The sequence below is a fragment of the Vidua chalybeata genome, chromosome 1 (genome assembly GCF_026979565.1).
Source record: "Vidua chalybeata isolate OUT-0048 chromosome 1, bVidCha1 merged haplotype, whole genome shotgun sequence".
NCBI lineage: Eukaryota > Metazoa > Chordata > Aves > Passeriformes > Viduidae > Vidua > Vidua chalybeata.
The window spans coordinates 17,409,748-17,430,646 of NC_071530.1; the positions used below are offsets into that span (position 1 = coordinate 17,409,748).

At 35.6% G+C, this 20,899-nt stretch overlaps 1 protein-coding gene across 4 annotated transcripts in view; it reads left to right on the plus strand.

The window, feature by feature from the left end:
- ARHGAP21 (Rho GTPase activating protein 21) overlaps window positions 1-20,899 on the plus strand; it is a 114,491-nt gene that overhangs the window by 59,942 nt on the left and 33,650 nt on the right. For all 4 annotated transcript variants that reach the window (XM_053942927.1, XM_053942898.1, XM_053942917.1 and 1 more), the window contains 3 exons: window positions 3,638-3,730; window positions 6,812-6,890; window positions 12,281-12,335. In XM_053942927.1, coding sequence (XP_053798902.1) covers window positions 3,638-3,730; window positions 6,812-6,890; window positions 12,281-12,335 — 227 coding nt within the window. The remainder of the gene's footprint in view (window positions 1-3,637; window positions 3,731-6,811; window positions 6,891-12,280; window positions 12,336-20,899) is intronic.

Genomic DNA, 20,899 nt, shown 5'->3' on the forward strand with positions numbered 1-20,899 from the left:
TTCAGTTTACAATCAGCTGAGTTGTGTACTCACCAACTTTATTTGCTTTTTTCTTTTCATTGCCCTCTTGTAAGACTACATCTCTCTTTATAGCTACATTTAAGGGGAAATGAAGTACAAATGAAGTTCTTTTTACAGGAGCTGTGCTTTTCATCTGTGCTGTTTCCTTGCATATGTGAATGCATTACTGGCAGCTCACACTTTGTCTGTTCTTTGTGTGTGCATGATGTCTTATTTTTCATTTGCAGTTGAAGATTTGAGAGAAGTTGTTGTATTTGCTGGTAGCCTGCAATGTAATGCTCAATTACGAAGTATGTTGTTTTGCTTACAAAAGTATGGAAAAGGAGGAAGGAAGCAAAAATCATATGCAGTAATGAGCACTGGAAAAGCACAGGCTTTTATATCTTACAAAGCCTTTTATATAAGGGTTATATGTCTTACAAACTAGAGATCTACTTTTACTGTTCTTTGTTGTATCACCTTGTCAGGAATTGCTGGCATGCTGCAAAAAGTTGGTCTTTTCAATATTAGAAACAAAAATCATGAATCCTGACAGAATGTAGTGCAGAGCTGGAGAACTCAGTGTAAATCTCTTGGCTGTGATATTCTCTTCTAGGTTGTGGTGTTCAGGAAGGGGGCAGTTTAGGCTCTCATTTCTAGGCAGCATCTTGCTTTTGCCTGATAATTGGGTGCAGACAGGACCACATGGAGATTTAGGCATAATTAAATCCAAGTATAGTGAATGTTAAATTTTGAGACACGAGGTGAGTTATTAGATAATGCATTTTACTTGACGTTTATTTCTGTGATGATTAAGTGCACATTTTCAAGATTTATTCCCCTCAGCTGGTCTGAAAAAGTAGTTAGTTTTTTACTGTCAAAAAATACTGCTTAGCTTTGCTTGAGTTTCAAACTCCAAGCATAAATGTTCATTGAGGTTATGTATTCAAGGAAGTTAATTTTTGTGTTACTGATTAAAGAAGATTTGGTTTGTATCTAAATATGTAGAAGATCAAGGAGAAGTGAAGAGCATATATTTATCTACCTGGGCTTGAGAGTTCTAAGATTTCTTCTTGTTTCTACTTCTGTTTGGATAGTGCTGAATTGTGAAATGAACCTGTAAATGTAATAAACATTTTAAACCTTTTATCCTGATTTTTTGCCCTTAAATTGATTTTTAGTGTGGTGGTTGACCTTTTTTAAGAAGTAAGAATGACTGTTTAATATAACCTCCTTCTGCAAGTAGAACAAAGAGCCAAGTTTAATGTGCAATTAGCTTTCTGAATTGATTGATAAAATAGCTGTGGAAATGTGAAGTGAGTGCCCTTAATGTCCTGGTGTAGCTGACAGGCAGGCCAGAAGTCAGGTGTCAGGGAAGCCTGCAGCCTCTGGTCTCCATAAATTGTGGCAGGTTTCCCCTCTTACTCAGAAGTAGGAAGTGTATTAAAGGAGTTCTGTGTTACATACTGAATGGGAATAACTTTATCTGCCTGACCTCTTGATTTGCATGTTCAGGTATGGACAAGGCATAAAGCAGCACTTGAGCGTTAAGCAGAAGGCCACTAACATTTTTTTGAAGAGTATTTTATAAAGGAAGCTGAGGTGTGTTAAATTAAATGTGCCATGGAAGCTGTATTATTTTTATTTTTCTTGCCACTTTAGGAAATGTATGTGTCTTCAGTAAAAGATAAGTGCCAGCACTTGGAAGGATGTTTGGTGGTCCTATAAAAGGTCATATTTTAACTTCATTCTTGTAAGCGGTTGAAGCAACCTTTTGTTCATGGCATCTGGGTAGATTAATCTTGGAGCTTCTCTAAACTTGCTGAAATGTTACTGGCTTTTTAAAGGACAAGACCCATCACATGTTCAGTGTCTATTTAAATCTGCAGATTAAAAATGACAGATATTAACTTTGGCTCACAAAGAGCATTTTGTATGTCTTGTAGCTGTATCCTGCTAATCAAATTGTAAGTATTTGGGGACTGAGCTGCCAGCTGGAGTTTCTTGATTTGTAATTCAGTTGCTTTATATAGAGTATTTATCTGATTCTATTGAATAAATTTTTTGATTATTTACTCCCAATCTGGAACTGTTTTGAGAAGGCCCTTTAGAGCCATATTAGTGAGCCATTTTGTTGAACTGTTTTATGGTAAAATGGCAGGATACTTGAGGATCTGCACAATAAAGGCATTACGCTAAAACCAGGATCTGAAAAATGTGAATCAGAGTCACAGGGTGATCTGGTTTTTTGCAGTTTATTAAAGTTTTTCAAATGAACTTTGCCCACATGGAAACTGAACTAAAAAAAAGAGGTTAAGAGGGCACCTTATTTATATTCAATAAATACTATTGTGATTTATTAAACATTTTATGTAGAACATTTAAAGCTGTGGGGAAAGTACTCTCAAAAGCCTAAGCTTAAGACTTGTGCCTAAGTCAAAGGCCAGTCATTTCAGAAATGGTTAGATCCTAGTAAGGCCAATTTTAAGGAGTTTCTTTTATCAGCAATGCCAGTTTTAAGCAATTCCTTTATTCTCTCGCGCTTTTCCTCCTTTTCCTGCAATTTAAGCCTCTCTCTCTCTCTCCACTGAGCCAGGGTTTCATGCTAAACTGGAGCCCAGACCTAGCTTATTTTTGTGCTGTGTCAGTTCCCTGGGCTGGCTCGTCACATAGCCTCCAAAGGTGGCACTTCCTTAGCTTGGAATGTGCAACAGGGATAGTACCTGGAGCCAGGGGTTGGGAGTGACCAAAGCTGTTAGAGCCAGCTCTGGCACTGTAAGTCTGTGTGTATCTGGCTGTAGCCTTTCAGGTTCTGCCACTGGTTCTGTGAGCACTGGACCATGCAGGGCCATTATGAATGTATTTATTTATTTTTCATTATTTCTGGGTGGTCTTTTTTGTGAATAATTGGGTTTTTTGGGAGGTTTGGTTTTTGTTTTTCAGCTTCACTGGCACAATAATTCCATCAGTGAAGCTGTGTAGATGCTGTAAAATGGCTTACTCCAGCTGTGTGCAAATGTAGGACAGCTACAGTGTATTTTAGCCTGCTGTATAACTGTGGAGAATTTTTGGGGGAGTTTGTTTGTCTTATTGTACACACCCCCACCCTCTCTGTCTAGATTTTCAGAAGTGTGGCTACTTAACAGAATTACTGAGCTTTGGTGACAGGCATGTAAAACCAAAAGGTGCCTGTGTTTCTGGAAGTATAGAACTTAAGTGCGTATTGAGAAAGCAAGAAAATACAGCTGTACATGGCTTTTAACTACTGTAGATTAACTTGAAGTTGTGTATAGGCAGACATACAGCATGTGCAGACATACACTGTGCATATAATTTGAATTATAAACTTCTTTTTGAACCTTGGTTAATCTTTGAGAAAATTTTCAACTTCATCTTGGAGTTTTTGAAAAACACTGTTGGAAAATCACTTTTGTGGTCCATGAGAACTGTAAATCAATGTTTAGTTTTTTCCTTCTAAGGGAAGATTTTAAAATTTTATTTTTCAGTTTCCATTACATTACTATTTCTTTGTATGTCTCTGTAGATGCAGCAGGATTGCATCCCAACGTATTTTAAAATGAAAACATTGTAATGCAATACAGTGAAATGCTATTAAGAGATACTCTTTCTTTCCCAGGAAAACAAAGAAATAGACTGGAGCCAATGGATACCATATTTGTTAAACAAGTTAAAGAGGGTGGACCTGCTTTTGAAGCTGGGCTGTGCACAGGTACTGTTCAATAGCATGTTTATGTAAATTATGTAAAATACATATGATTTAAGTTTGCTACTACATAGTTGTATCTACCATTTAGACCTTGTTCTTTCCTTTAGAAGCTTTTAAGTTGTCCTCCAGTGTTTTTCACCTTGGAACCTTGTTTTGCTTATTAAGGCATTGAAGTCTTAGTCTTTTTGATTTCCTGTCTTTAAGAAAATGATAAAATAGGTGAAGAAGAGGCAAAAAAGGAGAATAATACCTGTAAGCTTCTATTTCCTTGGTTTGAGACAAATTGGTAACCTGAAAACATTCAGGTCTTTGTACATTAAATAAAATTTTTCTGCTCTACCTCCTTTAAATCAAATCGGAACAGTCCAAGTCTCTCTATTCTTACAAAATTCTGTTCAATTGCTCATTTAATCAAACTGGAGAGCAGAAAACATGGAGGTTTCTTTGTGAACTGTGTCATACCTTTACTTAAGTGCTGAAAGAAGAAGAAAACTATGTTAGAATAGAAAATCTTACAGGTGGTAAAATTATATACATAGATGGCTGCCACTATGAACACAGGTTTCTTAAAAATATGGCAGAAATTATTTTCTTTGAAAGGCTTGTGCTTATATCAATAATGGGATATTGATATATTTTTAGAGAAGAGTTAAGTACCTCAAATTGACTGGAATAGGATAAGTTTTGTATGTTCTTCCTAAAGAAATACAGAGTTTCTAGGTTGATCAGTTTAAAAACAGTTCTAGATCCTACTTGTACACCATAAGGGTATTGGTTTTTTTTTAAACTCCTCCTTAGATAGTTATTTAGAGAAGGGCTACTTTGGCAAAATTTGATTGCTATTATATAAAGTTGTTTTGGCTTGATAAAATACAGCATATGTTGAATTTGTACAGAGGAACCATGTTAATTTCTGCTCTGTTCAGTGTCTGCCAAATTGAGAGAGATGAAATCTGTAGAGAATATTTTATTTTTAGTTACAGAAGAGATTTTTAGGAGCCCAGAATAAAGAGCAAAGAGAAGACATTTTTAATAACTAGAATATTCTTCTTAAACACGCTGCTTATAGCAGTTACATCTAATTAGGCCATGCCAGTATTTCTTGTTTATGAATTTTAGGGTGAAATATATTACTATATCTCTGTCTTGGTATTATAAAACATTCAGGGAATAATCTGCCAGGTAGATTGCTTAACCTTTCATGCAGACACTGTGTACATTTCTTATTTTGTAGAATCAACTGTTATTAATTGGGTTTGTGGGTTTTTTTGGGGGGGGGGGGTTTGTGTTTTTTTTTTTTTTTTCCTAATGTAACTTTGCTCTGTTTCATGGTCACACAAATGAAAATACTTGAATATTCAATATGGGTTTAGGAAATAGTTTGTCAATTCTTGTTTCATTGCTGCAGAGTCCTTTGTAATACTGTAAGTTTTGATATAAGTTTCATCACCCATGATAAATGAACTCCATTTCAGGAGCTTACTTGGCTGCTTCTCACCAGAAAACTTGAAATATTCTTGTAAGTTTGAGCAACAGAGAAAGGTATCTTAAATATAAGACAGTCCACTCTGAAGTATTTTTGAATACTCCTATAAAATCATCTTTGTTAGAGTTAGAAAGGTAATACTTCTCCCATATTTAACCTCTAAGGCATTTAATTAAAAACAGAGTTTTATGGAGTTAATAAATATTAGAAATATTGAAATATGAACAGCCAAAACAGATCTGTATTTCCCATGTGTTGATCTTCGTGCCGTTATTTATCTGTATGCAGGAATATAAAGAACTAAAATGTATGTGGAAGTGGCATTCTGATTAATTTCTACTTTGATCAAAATATGTAGCAGTCCACCAGACTGATGGAGAGCTGTGAGAAAAAGCCTTCATGTTTCTGTTTCCTTTTTTGCACTACAGGCGTTGACTTCCCCTTCCTATGTATCTGAAACAGAACAAAGTTATACTTGCAGAGTTGTCTGTGCTCATGTCGTTTATGTAACCAGTTCTGCAGTGTGTCCCCATCAGATCTTTTGGCAGATACATGGGATGCCTATTTCAAGTAGACTGGTGTCACTGCTGTGTGTAATCTAGTCTGCTTCTGTGAAAAATAAAAGCTGCACAAGTATAGATAAAATTATATGACCTCCTCTAATGATACTCCTAATTATAGTTTTTAGTGGGAATACTGAGTAAAGATCTGGCAATGTAGCCCACATTGCAGGCTGTTCTTAAACAACCTGGAAAAGAGCCAGTTGAAGTCACAGAGAAGAATCTGGTGTGTTCTGGGGAAGTTGTGCAGTATGACCTAGCCAGGAGAGGGTTCAGAGCTTGTTGCCTCCAAGCTTTCTTTCATTGCTTAGGAAGCAGGAGACAAAACTCAGAGTTCTTTCAGGCAAGAAGGTAACCAGTGGATGAATGGGAATAGGTGAACTTTTATAAAGTTGAAAATATCACACCAATTAGTGGCATGATGTTTACTTTGTCTGCAGACAAAATTAAAAGTCAGATCTGTTGTAGTCTGTGTGGGGAACCTCCTCAGAGCACAAGCATTTCAAGCATTATTGTCCCCAAGACAGGGTGAACAGTTTTTTCCTTGCTTTGATCATGCCAGAAAAACAAAACGGGCTTTTAGTTTCTAAAGCAGTGTTGAAAAAGCCATTCCCTTTGCCTCACTCTGCACAGGTCCTTTCTTTCAGCTCTTCTTCCTCCAGTAGCTTTTTGAAGCTCACTACCTGTAATCCTTCAGACCATTTTCTCCTCATTAGGAAATTCAAGATACCTTTCTGGTCTTCTGATCAGAAATGTCTTAAATACCGCTTGGTCAAGAGAACAGGATAGGTTTCTCATCACAGGCTAAAAATAGCTCTACACAATATATTTGACAATTAATTTATGAGAATATATGAAATTCTTAATGAGGAAGGTATAACAAAATATTTGGAGAAATCTTTTTTTTTGTTTTTGAGGAAGACTTGAATTTAACATATGGGTGTTCTTGATTATTGTGAGGTATAGAAATACAAAATAAAAACTGTTTAAAAAAACATCTAGACAAACTAATTTCAGTTATAACTTTTCCCTCTACAGGTGACAGAATTATAAAAGTCAATGGAGAAAGTGTTATTGGGAAGACATATTCTCAAGTCATTGCTTTAATACAGAACAGGTAAGATAATAGCATTATCATGTGCCATACTTCTTGTATACTGAGCATGAAATGCCCACTAATGGGAGTTCTAAAAAGTCATCGTATTACTAAATTTTCATTAATACACACTCAGTTTTATTATTTCCATTTTCATATATTTGCTGATTGCTGAGAAAAGTTTGAGAATAGATGTGCTGAATTGTACCACAGTCCTTTTACTGTTGATATTTGTCCCTTGTTAGCAAACAACACCAAGTGTTATAGAGGAAGTTTGAACTGAAAATAGACAGATTAGGTATATATACATGTGTCAGTTGAAAAAAAAGATTATAAAATCCACTTCGCTTATGAGATCTAAGAACTAGAAATCAGCATATCTGGTGAAGGAAAAATTAATGCTAGTGCACACCTGCAGAATATCTGCAGTAAGTCTTTGCTTTCTTCTGTTTTGCAGCAAATTATGAACCTTGCTCAGAGTAGAGAAAATACTAATATTTACTGCTTCTTCAACTCAGAAGCACTTGTGAAATCATGTCTATGCATGAGTCTAGATACTCTTTCATGTCTCCTGTCTGCCTCCTTTTTTACAGTTGGTCTCAATTTCTGTTCTATAGCGACAAGTTTCCAATATAATACTGAGCTATCTGGCAAAAAGATGTATTATGATCAGCATGAAAGAATGTTTTCTAAGTACATTTCCCATGTCATATTTTTAGTTGCTCATCACATGTTAAAACTTAGATATGCTTACTGTTCGAAGAAGGAAAAATCAGATTCTGATCTTCTTATTTCAGTGATGTCTTTATTCAAGATTTTGTTCAAAATGTGTCCACCTTTGGTGGTTTGTGTCTCCATGGTTTTTATTTTGGATGTTTGTTGCTGTTTTGTTTTTTTTAATAAACAACAAAACTGTATTCAGAGATGTGATGGACAAGGTAGACTGAAACATGTTTTGTGTCATTAATGCTGTCTATACAAGGGCTGGACAGATGGGCTTTTCTATTTCCTTCACTGGACATAACACTAGCCATGCATTGTTTCTTTATTTTGTGTTTTTACAAGCAGCACTATTGTACAATAGTGTATACCCAAGATATAGTGTATGCCCAACTAAGTGGATCAATTAACTCTCTTAATCCAAGAAAGAGACCAGTCACATCTTTAAGTGGCTTGTGTGGTCAGTGATCCTTAACTCTAGGTGTGCCTGTGAATTGAGTGTATTTTCAGTGAGTGTAGGTAGTGAACTGTTCAGTAGAACTGAACCCCTGCCCATTGTGGGTGAACTGGGGACACCTAACAAGGCCTTGTCAGTGATTGTCTAGTGCAGCCAGGAAGGATGGAGCACACTGCTGCATCTATCCCCCTGATTTCCATGAGGGCAGGGAGGATGAAGGGATGCTATTGTTTGTTAGGAGAGAACAGTTTGTTTTCTCAAGCCAGATGTGTACATCACAGAAGATTGTAACAAAAGGTCATGTGTATCCTTGAGCGTTTTATACAGCATATTCAACCATCAGGAAGTCTACAGCTGAACCTCTTAGGATAAACAGATAAATATGAATTCTGATCCATAAAGCGAGCTCAGACTCCACTTCAGGTGTATCTTGTAGCTTATAGACAGTACTTCTCATGTGACTGAAGAATCAGCTGTCTCTCATTCTTTGCTTGAAAACAGTATTTTTGAGCTCAGAGAAGTTTGGTCTGAACATAAGGGGTTTTTTACTTCTTATGCTACCATTTCATGGCAAATAAAATTGCATTATGGTGCATGCTGCTCTTGCATTAGCATTGCCACCTGGGTCAGACTGATGGTCTGCTAGGCCATTATCCTTTATGATAATACCCAGTAAGGATTTCTTTGAAGTCTGTGAAAACACTGAAACTGCAGAGTGATTGAGTGGTCAGATAATACCAGCCCACTTTCTATAAATCCTTCATTCAGGAAGCTGCTGAACCGCAGGGTTTATCTTCATTGCTTGATTTAGTAATTCTTGATAGGTTGGCCTTGCACAAATTCCCTCTTGAATGTCTTCACATTAAAAACATCCAGTGACACAATTTTAGCTGTGTTTTGTATCTTAGCTGGTCTTTCATCCAGCACACCTTGGCTTCTTTAGTTGGCTTTGTGAAAGCACTTTGCTGAAAGGCCTTTTGAAAGGCTGAGTTGTCTGCTGAAATATTTTTTTATGACTAAAGACAGTTTTCATCATAGTCTTAATGTGTTGTATGTTGGTTTTCTAGACATTTTAATTGCTGTATTTTTATTGTTTTTAATTACTCATTCAAACATATTGATGAGTGTAAATGCTTTTTCTTTTGTAATTTTGCTCATCTTCAGAGCAGTTTTTAAGGTTACAACACATTTTATCCTCTCTTCTCTCTAAAGAGGGCTTCCCCATTGCTCACTGTTCAGTTGTTTGCAATAAAACTCAATGCAGGCTGGCTGTTTCTTTTAGATTACTTCTGTGGCTCCATTTTTATAGCTGCTTATTGTTTTTCTAAAAAGTTGTTCAATTTTAGCTGCTTGTCTTCATTATATAATGCTACAGACATCAGAACTTAGCTGCTTTATATGAAATGATACACATATCTTCCAGTGGGACTCAAGGATAGGAGATAATTCAGCCATGCTCTATACTGTTCCCAGAAAAGTTTCAAGCTCTGTCTAGAGTGTTTTCTATTTTCCTCTACTTGGGGCTAGCAAAAAACCTAAAGTTACGCTAGTTATTTCCTCTGAGACAGAAAAGACACATCTCAGAAGAGTTGCTAGAGAATTAACTACAGTCCTGTAACACTAATCATGATTACACTTCTAACTCTACATTTCCTACTTTATGCCAACAGTTGCTGGTTTGGTCCATTAAGAATTTATTCTTATCTGTTTACATATATAATCAACTTGGAGATATGTTGATTCCTAACATAAACTCTGTAAATTATTCCAAATAAAAGAAGAAACAGATTCTGATTTGCAACTTCTCTTACCCCCCCTTTTTTTCATTCAAGAGGGGAATTTGAATCATTGTCTATTCTGCTTGTTTCTCTTTTCAAACTGTTCTTGAAAGTGTTTGGATTACTCAGAAATGTGCAGAGTTTAGCTACTGAATCTGTTTCATTAATACAAAATAATGCATCAGAAGATAGATCTTATGATTACTGCTTTAGTTTGATAACTTGGAATCAAAACATTTGAATTCAACTCTCAGAATGTGTAATGAAAGTAATTGGAATGATAAATACTTCTGAGAGTTCTGAGTACTGTATCTGGAGCTCCAGTGTAGACTATCACTTTCTGTGTGGTGGTTCTTACTAACACTTTCTAGTTCATAATTTACATTTACATTATATTGTACAATAAACCAGAAGTCTTCCTTAATACTTCTTGTTTCTGATATGAAAATTAAAAAACATCCTGAGAGCATGTCTCAAAATATGAAGTAAGAACATCCAAATTGTGTCCAAAAGGTTCTTCAGGCAAACAGGAATAAGATAGTTAAGTAGCTATTAGAGTTACATGTAAAACATTGTTTCTGAATGGAACCCTTTAGTCCTCTGAATGTCTTCTAAAAAGATGTTAATTGTGTAAATGGATTTAATCACTTTCTTAAAAAGGGGGAGGAGGAGAAACAAAATACTTGAATGAGTATGGTTTTTTCTGTGTCAAATTACATTTTTTTAATATAAAAAGTACTTCAAGAGGAGCAATACTATCATATTTTTGACATCCAAGGTCTTCATCCTGCAAGTAAGCAGTTGCCTGATATGATTTTTACATACATGCCATCGATGTGTAGAACTGAAATCTGGACACTTTGTTAAAAATGCCTCAAGCTATTTATGCATTTAGTCAATATGGGAAATGCTATTGTAAATGCACATAAAGTCAATATTCTCTTGTTTCTTATAATCCAGTATTTTATAATAATCTTCACAAGGCTTTTGAAGACTTACTTTTACCTAGATGTGTGGGGGCTTAAAAAAAAAAAAAAGCACCTTAAATCCCTGCTGATCTTCAGTTTTAAGACTAAAGTTTTATGCTGCTTGGAGAACACTTTTCCAAAATGAATAGTTGTTTAAAAAGCTTGTGAAACCAAATAACCTTACTCTGCTTCTGGAATTCAGCCTTATGTCTGTGGTTGCTAGAAAATGGAAAAGGAACCACAAAATAGAAACATTTTTCATATAAGAAAGCATAATAAATCACACATTACATTTTGAGATGATGGCTTTCTTTTCTGCACAAATAAACTGAGGTTCCTTCTCAGTGTTTTCATAGGCTGATCGGTGTGCCCTGTAGTTGGGCCAGTCTTTGTGTGGTTTTGTCTTTCCTCACCTAATGCATTGTACTAACCAGTACAGATGAGCTGATTTCTGAGATAGCCACTTAGGTTGCATTGATACTTTTGCTGATACTGGTCAGGTTTTTTTAAATAACCTTTTTTTAATTCTTACATGTGAGATTTCTAGATAATGGTCACAGTAATTTCATTTTGGTTTTTTGGCCTCATTATAATAGGCTGTACATTAGTCTTTTGGAGTCCTTCTCTGTACCTGCTCCACTTCACATTTAATGAATGTGAACAGATTATTCCTTTATCTCAGATGAGATAATAAATTCATCTATTCTTATCCAATACTGCAAGCATATGCTTCTCTCTTGCTTGTGAAAATACCTTATTTCTGGTAGATACCAACTGTTTCACTGTTTTTATAATATTCAACTAGGTAGCTGGTACATTGTACATTTGGTGTCCTGATTTTGCTTGTGTTTGAGTCACACTGATAGAACTATTCAGATTCCTGGATTTTATGCTGCTGCTTCCTGTGGTTTCAGCAGCTGAAAATGCAGCACTGACAAGTAGCAAGCATTTTTCATCCATGTTTCAGATGTCATCTGAGTGACTGTTTAAGTTGATCCTGCTAGGAGGTGATTGCAGTGGAAATGTGTAGGTCAGTACTGACCTTGGTATTGCTCCTCTTTTCAAATGAGGCAGTGATTATGATGTAACTACAACAATTTTAAGAAGTGCTACAAACCTTTTGTTTTAAATTGAAGAAAGAGGATAGTTTTAGCTTTTATTCACATATTTGTCACATTATTTTGTCCAAGAAGTTCCAAACAAGTAGTGTACCTTGGGACTTAAAGAAAAAAAAAAAAAAAAAGGAAATAAAACTACCCAAATCAGTGTGTTGGCTCACTAAACTGGCTCAGTCAGATTTATCTTCTAGTCTTACCTCTTAAGATTCTAGTGGAAATCTGTGATTACTTTTGTTGTGTCACATGTTTGTCATAGTAGCTGAGGGTTGGAGTTTTTGAACAGTCTATGAAAGTAAATGGCTTATCTTTGTAATAAGAATTGAAAATCTCTGAAAGTTTATCTGTGATTTTTTTTTTCCATTTCTTTCAGTGACAGCGTATTGGAACTTAGCGTTATGCCAAAAGATGAGGACATCCTTCAACTGGTATGTTCATGAAACTTCTGTTCAGAGAGTATATTACCTAACAAAAATGTTCTGTTGTTGGTTACAAAGTCTTTGAAGTGTGCTATCAGCGAATAATTAGAGTTAATATTTATTCTTCGTAACTCCTTAGATATCTTCCTACCTTATTGCCATGCCTGAAATTTCAGGGGAATCTAAATATAAGGTGTACTGTCTTCACATGATATTTCTAGCATGTTAAAAAATACATCTTGTTCATATTTTTACTGTAATTTGGATTAATTTCATTATGTTAGAATTTATGAATCAGATTGCTTCTTTTAACTAGGTTGTCCGGTTCTAAAGAATTTGAATTCAAAAACTAGCATAAAAAGCCTTTGTTAAATAACTCAGTAATTGTGAGTGGACTAAGAAGTATGATGGATGGGCTAAAGTGACTGCTGGAAATGTTTTGTTGCACTAGTGCCTATTTGTTATGGATTTTAACTGAGGTCCTGCATGTGTAGTAAGATAATTCATCTCCCATTTAGTGTCTATAAGTCCAAAAGAGTCTTGAATAATACATGATATGTAAAGCACATCTTGTGAAGAATCAAAATAACACCTAGTGTATTGATATGCTCTAGTTTATTTTTAATTGGAAGCAGAGGAGAGGAGAAGATGACAAGCAGGGTAGATTTTCTTTGTTAGTAGTTGGAAAAGTGTATTTTCTAATCCACACAGAAGTAGTGAGATGACTTTGTGTTAAGAAAAACCTATGGGTTTCAGCAGTCGTTTTCCATTATTACAGACCAAAATAATGAGTAAAAAAAAAAAAACCCAAAAAAAACCACTTTGTTTGGCATTAAAGTGAAGGTAGAAGCTAGTACAGGAACTCTCCAGTTAGGACAACAGGCCAAGATTATTAGAATAAAAGAGATATTTTGAGAACATTTGATGAAGACATATTTCAGTAATCAAACAAAAAAGTGAGTTTTGATTGCAGGAATAAGTAGGAGAGAAAAGCTGTTGGGGTGTTTTTTGGTGGTTGGTTTTTTTGGTTTGTTTTTTTTTAAATTGGAACTGTGAATATGTATAAACGCAGGAATAATGCTAACATTTAAATTTTCGGAATGCCCTACACATCTAATACAGTCTTGTAGCCAAAGTAGTGTAAGAATCTGGACAAGGCAGGATTTGTAGTTTTAAGGTTAAACATTTGTATTTGTCTGGATGAAAAGGTCTTAGGCACATCGTCTCTCTGCCGGTGAAACAGAAAGTGCAAACTTCAGGTAAAATAGAGATGAAAAATAATGGGTTGTATATAACTTGTTATCAACAGGTGAGATGGGGGCAGAGGGCAAAAAAGGATGATTGTTGCCATTAAGGGTTAGGAAAGGATATTAACAAAAAGAAAATAAGATCATTCTCCTTGAGAAGATGGAGGGATAAAGAAAAGAGGAAAAAATACCTGCTTGTGGAAGTTCTAGGGAAAGACTGGATATATAAAAAATCTTCAGGTGTCATTATACAAATGTTCCTTCTGAGTTTTAAGATGTGATAAGAGTTGTGAATTTTGTATGATGTTGCTCTGTTGAAGGTAGAAAGAGGATTAGGTTTGACAGGTGAAGTCATAATTTTGCAAAAAATGCTTTACATTGACCCTATAGCTTGTGTGAGTTCATTCAGTTGTTCACTGTTGGGTTGGGTCATGACACAGAAGGATTTTATGCTACTGTTTGCTAAGATGCATTTGTTGGGGATAAAGTGAACTGCCCTTGAGGGCTTCCAGTTGCACATAGCATTTCCAGAGGAAAGGCATGGTGGCACAGGTGTTTCCTGAATCCATAAGGCTGAGCAGTACTGGCTGTACTTGGGCCTATTGGAAATGACCTCTGATAGCAGCAGTTTGTTCATTCAGTCCTATCACAGAACACTGCAGTATATATGCTTCCAGGTGTCAATTTTTGATGGCTGAGCTGCAACTGGTGAATAAAAAGATGATGAAATTGAATTGTCTTACAACAGAGTCTGTCAGTTGTGGCCTGTAATTGTATCTGTTTCAGCCTACCACACAGGAGGAAAGATTTTAGCACTTCTAAAATAATTTGCAATCTTTTGAGACAGTACATTCTCAGTAACTTCAGTAAAATGAAGAATCTATACAATTCCTCTGAATTGTAATAGAGGAAAAACTTACACCTGAAGTTGTGTTATGTAAGCTATTATAGAATGTTAAATAACTTAGTAGTTTTTTGTGACATATGTTGCTGCAAATGTCTTCAAATAGTGTTCCTCATTGTAAACTGATGTTAAATACCAATATGCTGTAAAAATAGCAAAACTCCAAACACTACTGGATACTGTAGTATGAGCTAACAAGTGGTATATCTAGCGCAAAGAGGATGGAATAGGTTCATTATATTCAGGAACAATGTTGGTTGTGCTAAATTTTATAGTACTTGGCAGTCTACTCCATGTACTCATGACTGAGGGCTAGAAATACAGTTGCTTGTTTCTATCCTTAGTTTGCTATTTATAAACCTTGAGTTTAGTCTTCAGAAATATCCATATATGTCTGTGAACCTCTTGGTATATTGAATTTCCTGAAAACAGGGTTTCAAATCCATTCATCAGTAGTAACAATGAAGTGGTCCAATCCCTAGGCCATTGCCCTCTGTGGTATGTGAACAGTGCTTACTTGGAAGGGAATTACATGTGAAATCCTACCATTAGTGAAACCAATGTCACTTGTTGTTTGTTCACTGGTGTGATGTTGAAAATGTCACTTTGTAGATGGGGTAAAGGATATTTAAAGCATCTATGTCCATAACAAAATCTTGAACTCTTGACAGCTGTGTATGTGTCGGTCCTCGTCAAATTTATGATAAATTTACTTAAATTTATCAAAAGAGATTATTTTGAAACATTTCTAGGTATATGACCATTTTTAAACCAGGAAGGGGAGGATTATTTTTATGTCACGTTATCCTTGATGTTTCAAATTTGAAGCATCTATATGCAATTTCTGCAGCATTCTTAACCTTTTTTGACAGAATTTTGACATCTTGCAGGTTTTAGTACTGCTGACTTCATGCAAATGGGAAGACACATTTAGATCAACTACAAATAGTTCATATTTCTCAAGTGTATTCAATGAAATTGTTGCTGTTTTGTAGCCTTTGGATAACAAGTTTAATGCTAAAATACTGTTTAAATTTTGACAACTTTCCAGTTGTTCAAAGGCTTTTTGTGCTATGCGGAAAATACTGAATGTAAAGGTGCTCCGTAGAGTAAATTGAGTTTTCTAAGCTTGTTTACAAGTGAGCATTTTTATGAGTGTTGTCAGTAGGATTTGTTGTGTCTAACATGTGTATGTTAGTGTGTCCTCCATATTCAGGATTTTTGGACCATTTTTTCTGGGAATGTTTCATGTTGGAATGTACTTACTTGCTAACTGTTCCTGTATGTAAAAAAGAATACATCTTACAAGTCACTGATTTTTCTAAGTAGCAGGCGCTTGAAAATACCACTTTTTGAAAAACGGTATCTTTATTATGATCTGCATTGGAGCTGTTTATTTGGAAAGTTGTTTTTGATGTAGCATATTAATCATTATATATGATGCTTATTTCAGGTAAATATAGGTAGATATTATTTTGTAGATGTGTATAACTATGTTGTGTACAAACATACATCCTATAGGTAAGGTATCCCTTTTTTTCACCCTTCATTTTCTAGCACTTTTCTCACTACACTACACACTCACTCAAAAGTTCATCTTACCCAACTTTTAGCCTATTTACAGTAGTTTAATTTCTAAAAAAACATTTCCTTACAGGAATTGTCGCTAAAAGTAAGAAGTTACTTCTGGTCTTAGGTGTTGTCACCATTAAATTTTATTAGTGTCCAAATCTCTTGAAATGTGCCTTAGCCTTCCAGGAAGAACTTTGCAGTTTCATATACAGAAAGATGTTATTGAACATTCTGTGAATAATGGTAAAGGTGGAAATAAAAGGGGGCTGTTTACTATTATGTTTTTGATAAATTTAGTTAAATCTTAATCTTTCCTCAGAATTACAGACCAATGAAGCTGCAGATCAGTAACTGAAAGTTTACCACATTTGACCAGAAATGTTCCTCTTGTCACAGAAAATAGAGGAACCAAAAATCCTAGATGGGAATGACCAGAAAAATGAGTAAAAGTCAACTGAAGCACAGATTTTCTTTTTTGTTTTTCCTTCTTTCTAGTCAGGTGATATGGAAATTTCCAGTATTCTGGAAGACCTGTACAGCAGAGAAGAGAGTACTGCATTATCATTTCTGAACTTAGAATTTTGGTGGGATTTGGTGGATCTCAAGGCCTTTTAGTACCCTGAAATTGCCACCTGTGCACCTATTATTAAAAAAAAAAAAAAAAAAAAAAACCAAAAAAACCAAAACACTCCCTCTAATAACAGCAAAAAGAAAAATAACTTAAATGTGGAAATGTATCCTAGAGTTTTACATGCCCCAGTAACCTCATGTCTCTGACTACAGGTCTGCCCACAATTGGCATAGATGTTAAAGAGTGCCAGTTTAATTTTGTTTTTCTTCCTGTGACCATCCAGTTGCATCAGACCTAGTGGAGCAACATGGCAAACTCTGAAATACTTTTGTTTGTTTTATCTTTTAATAAGGATAGAGATGTTTTTCTAAGTAGCTGTATTTAGTCCGGAGGCTTGGAGCACTTTTTTACTTCCAGATTTTGTGCCGAGTTACTGATGTGCACAGAGGTTAATATTAAAGCGATGGCAGCAAGTACAGAGGGAGGCAGGGTGTGGTGTGAAGACACAGTGACCTAGGAGAAGAGACTTAAATTTTGTTGTCAGACAATGCATGTTGGAAAATGCCATTTGCATCAGCCCTCCTAACCACAATTTAGACTTTACAAGACAGTCTCTTACACAGCTTGTATTTGGAAATAAAACTTATTTGGCCTAAGGCATTAAATTTTGCTTACTAAAAATGCACTGCCTTTAGGAAGAAAAGGTGCATTTTCTGGGTTTTTTTCAAATAACATTATCTGACTGTAGTCTTTGGGTGTCTCAGAGTAAAATAAAAGCACTTGAGCTGTATTACTAGCATTCTTGCCAGAACAAACTGTAAGAAGATGCTTCCTTTTAAGAGACCTGTGAACCTTTTCTGGTGTGCAGTTTCCATATGCATGATGATGGTGAGATTAGATTAAGACTGGGGAAGAGAACAATTTACTAGTGAGGAAATGAAATCTGAAGCCAGGCTGGTTGGAGAAGGAAAGAAGAATGCCTCAAGCTCAGTCTTGCTAGGAGTTGGGCATGTTAGCTTCTGATTCATCAAAATGCTTATCACCAATTTAGTGAATAGTTCTGTTGAAATTCTGTTGTTATTCATTCTGTAGTGGAGTGAAGCACACTCATCCTCAGTGAAACATAGTGCTGCATGTTTTTATGGATTTGGGCTAATGGGTGTAGGATATGGTTGGTTTGAGCTCTTGAAAGTAAAGGGTTTCCCCGTGATTCTTTCCCAGAGGAATCCTCATGCATTTGGCTGTTACTGTTCTAGCATCTAATAGCACTAAATCAATGGAATATATGTGGGACCAAAGCCCTTCAGCTAAATTTTAGGTGGTTAAATTAAATACCTTGTAAAATGGTTTATTTGCTTAAAATGTATTTTGCCTATCATATGGCATGAATGTATTACCTTAGGAGTTAAAACCCTTAATGGTTCTACAAATTCACAGTAAGAAATTATTCCTTTACCATAGGAGTTTGCAAACTTTGTGCAAACAAAACCAGATTGCAAGGTGGGAAGAAATGGTACCCAGTAACTAGAAACATGCTGAGTTCTTACTGTAAGAGCAGCAATTTTCTTCTAGTAATTGTTGCAGAGCTGTTATCCATCAGAGCAGTTAATATCACTCTAAATTGCTGCATTTGTATGGTAGTCTTTTGAAACTGCCATTGTTTTGAGAATGTGAAAAAGAGCTCACAAAACATCTAGACTGATTTTTGGATCATTTTGAGACTAAGTTGTGAGCCTTTTTTTGTTTGGTTGATTTGTTTTTTGTTTTAAGACTATAAACACTTAAAATTCAGCCATACCTTAATGGCATTTTTATGAATGTATCCTGTTGTAATCACTTAGAGATTAAGGTAGTATTTTTCACATGATTTATTGTTAGAGAAACTAAAGAGATAGATTAATACTCAAGCTGTGTTTTATGTGGCTGCAAAATATGTTAAATATCAAAACAATGTATGAACTATTAAATACGTTGGTGTATTTCACATTTCTTAGTCTCTAAACCTCTTCTAAAAATCTCAGCACTTTGTGCTGAAAGCAGTTAAAATATTTCATTGGTAAAAAGGCTGATAATACATCCTTCAGTTTGACATCTGCAGGGCAGATCCATCAGTTTCTTTGTAATTTACCTTATTTTCTGTAGGCCCTTAATCAGAGTTATGAAACAAAGATATCAAATATTCTTTGTGGAAGTATCACAATCCTGTCTATAAACTTCCTTTTTCTTGGACGTATGTTCTGCTTTGTCTCAGTGCTTTCTTGGGTAGTGGGTGGAATGAGGTTGAGAGGATAAATACTTTCAGTAACTGTCTTACACAAAACTGGCAGTCTGTCTGTCTGGGTATACCTGCAATCATGGAAACATAATTTTTTGGGGGGAGGAGAAAACCTAGCTGATCTCATTTTGGACCCTCTGGGAATGCTGTCTTCTGAAGGTGGTGTTTTAATACTTGTGATAAATTTTGTCAAGAGCTGAGAACTTACTTTTATACTCACTTGTAGTCTTTGGCTACAATCAGATCACACCAGCTTTGGAATTTAGCCTTTCTGCTGTCAAAGTCAATGAAGAATTGTTTGTCAGGGGAATGTTTTACAAAAACATAAGTGGGGTATTTTCTGTTGGTGTAATGTGTGCACATCCCAGAGAAGGTGAGATATCAGCTGTTTCATCAGCTGAATAAATTGATATTTATTTTCTGATTAGGGGGCAACATATGATGGTTTTTGTTTGTCTTGCATGCCAGAAGGATCTTGCTCAATCTGTTTTTTGAGTCTTCAGCATCTCTTACAATTTTTAAAATTTAATTCTTCAGCCCATCAAGATCTTAAATAGCCATTTATTTAAAGCTTTAGAAATGTTTTTATTCATACGTTCCTTCCCCCCATTAAATGTGTCAGTGGAAGCCTGTCCTGATTTTTACTATGAGCGGAGGAAAAAAAATTACAAATCACATGAGGAGTGTATTTCTGCAGCATCATTCCTCTAATTTCAGATGTACAGCGTGAAAGCAGCTGCAGTCAGCTGACAGTTGGTGGTCATGTTTGGATATATGTGAGGAAGGGGCGTGCTGTTTTAAGTGCATAATAAAGCCGTTGTTTCGTCACCAGGAAGCAGGGATGGATGGTAGCAGCCCAGGGAAATGAGAGACAGTGATGTTGCTGTAGTGGAAGGGAAATCTCATTGCACACAGAGCCAGAGCTCTCTGCAGGCAGCTGTCGGGATGCACCAAGGCAAAATGGCACAAACGTATTTTGCTTTCTGTAAAGGTACAGGATAAACGTAAGGAGCAGATAAAAGCCTGAGATGGACATGCTCACAAGGAGGATGAAGTTATTTTTTATGCTCTACTGCCCTTTATGTCTGTTGGTACCTTCCAGTGAAATCAGTGTAGGCTGTATTTTTAGCCTGCTGTAGTCAACATCAATATGACAAGATAATTCTGTCTTTACATCTGTAAGCAGTTTTTACTGTGTTTTCCTGTTTTCTGCCAGCTGCAGTTTACAAAGGATGTCACAGCACTGGTAAGAAATGTACAGTAGCCATTTCTCTGATGGTTTTGTAAGGCATGTTTTTCTTAATGATTTGTGAGAAGCAAGAATACGAAACAGCAAGTTTGGTAATGAACTCTAGATAATCTGAGCTGAATTTTCTTCATAATGCTGATCTCTTGATTTGTGGTTTGTGCCTGTGTTATTTGGTCTGTTTTCTCTCAGTGTGCTTTAATATTTTGCACTTCACTAATGCTCGGTGTAACATTGCAGCAGTATTGTAAATGCCTCGCCCTCCTCTCTACTTTGCTCTATGTTAATTTTATGGCTGCACTTGGGCTTTTATAACTGTCTACTGTTAAGACAGAGCACATTGATATACTGGAATTGAGCATGTTATGATTTGAACAGGAAATGCTGTGATATGATAGTACTCCTAAGCGTGTAAAAGCCCTGAGAAATTATTTTAATCTTCTGTTACATTGGCAGGCTCTGCATTGGCTCTTTATTTCATTATGTTCAAACTGAAAAAAGTCATGCTGAAGTTTTTCAATAATAGAATATTGTTTAAGTATGCTGTATGCTTCTCATTGGTACATCATTTTGAATGTTCGGTTAATTTCACAATGACAAATGCTGCTTTCAGAAATGCTGCAGAAACATACTAAGTATAATAAAATCATTTTTTTCTTACGAGTCAGGTTATGCATGAAGATGCAAAGTGCACTAAGGAAATTAGAGATTTCAGTTTGGGTTTCAATAGTGCATGGCTAGTGGTGAATAGGAATTTT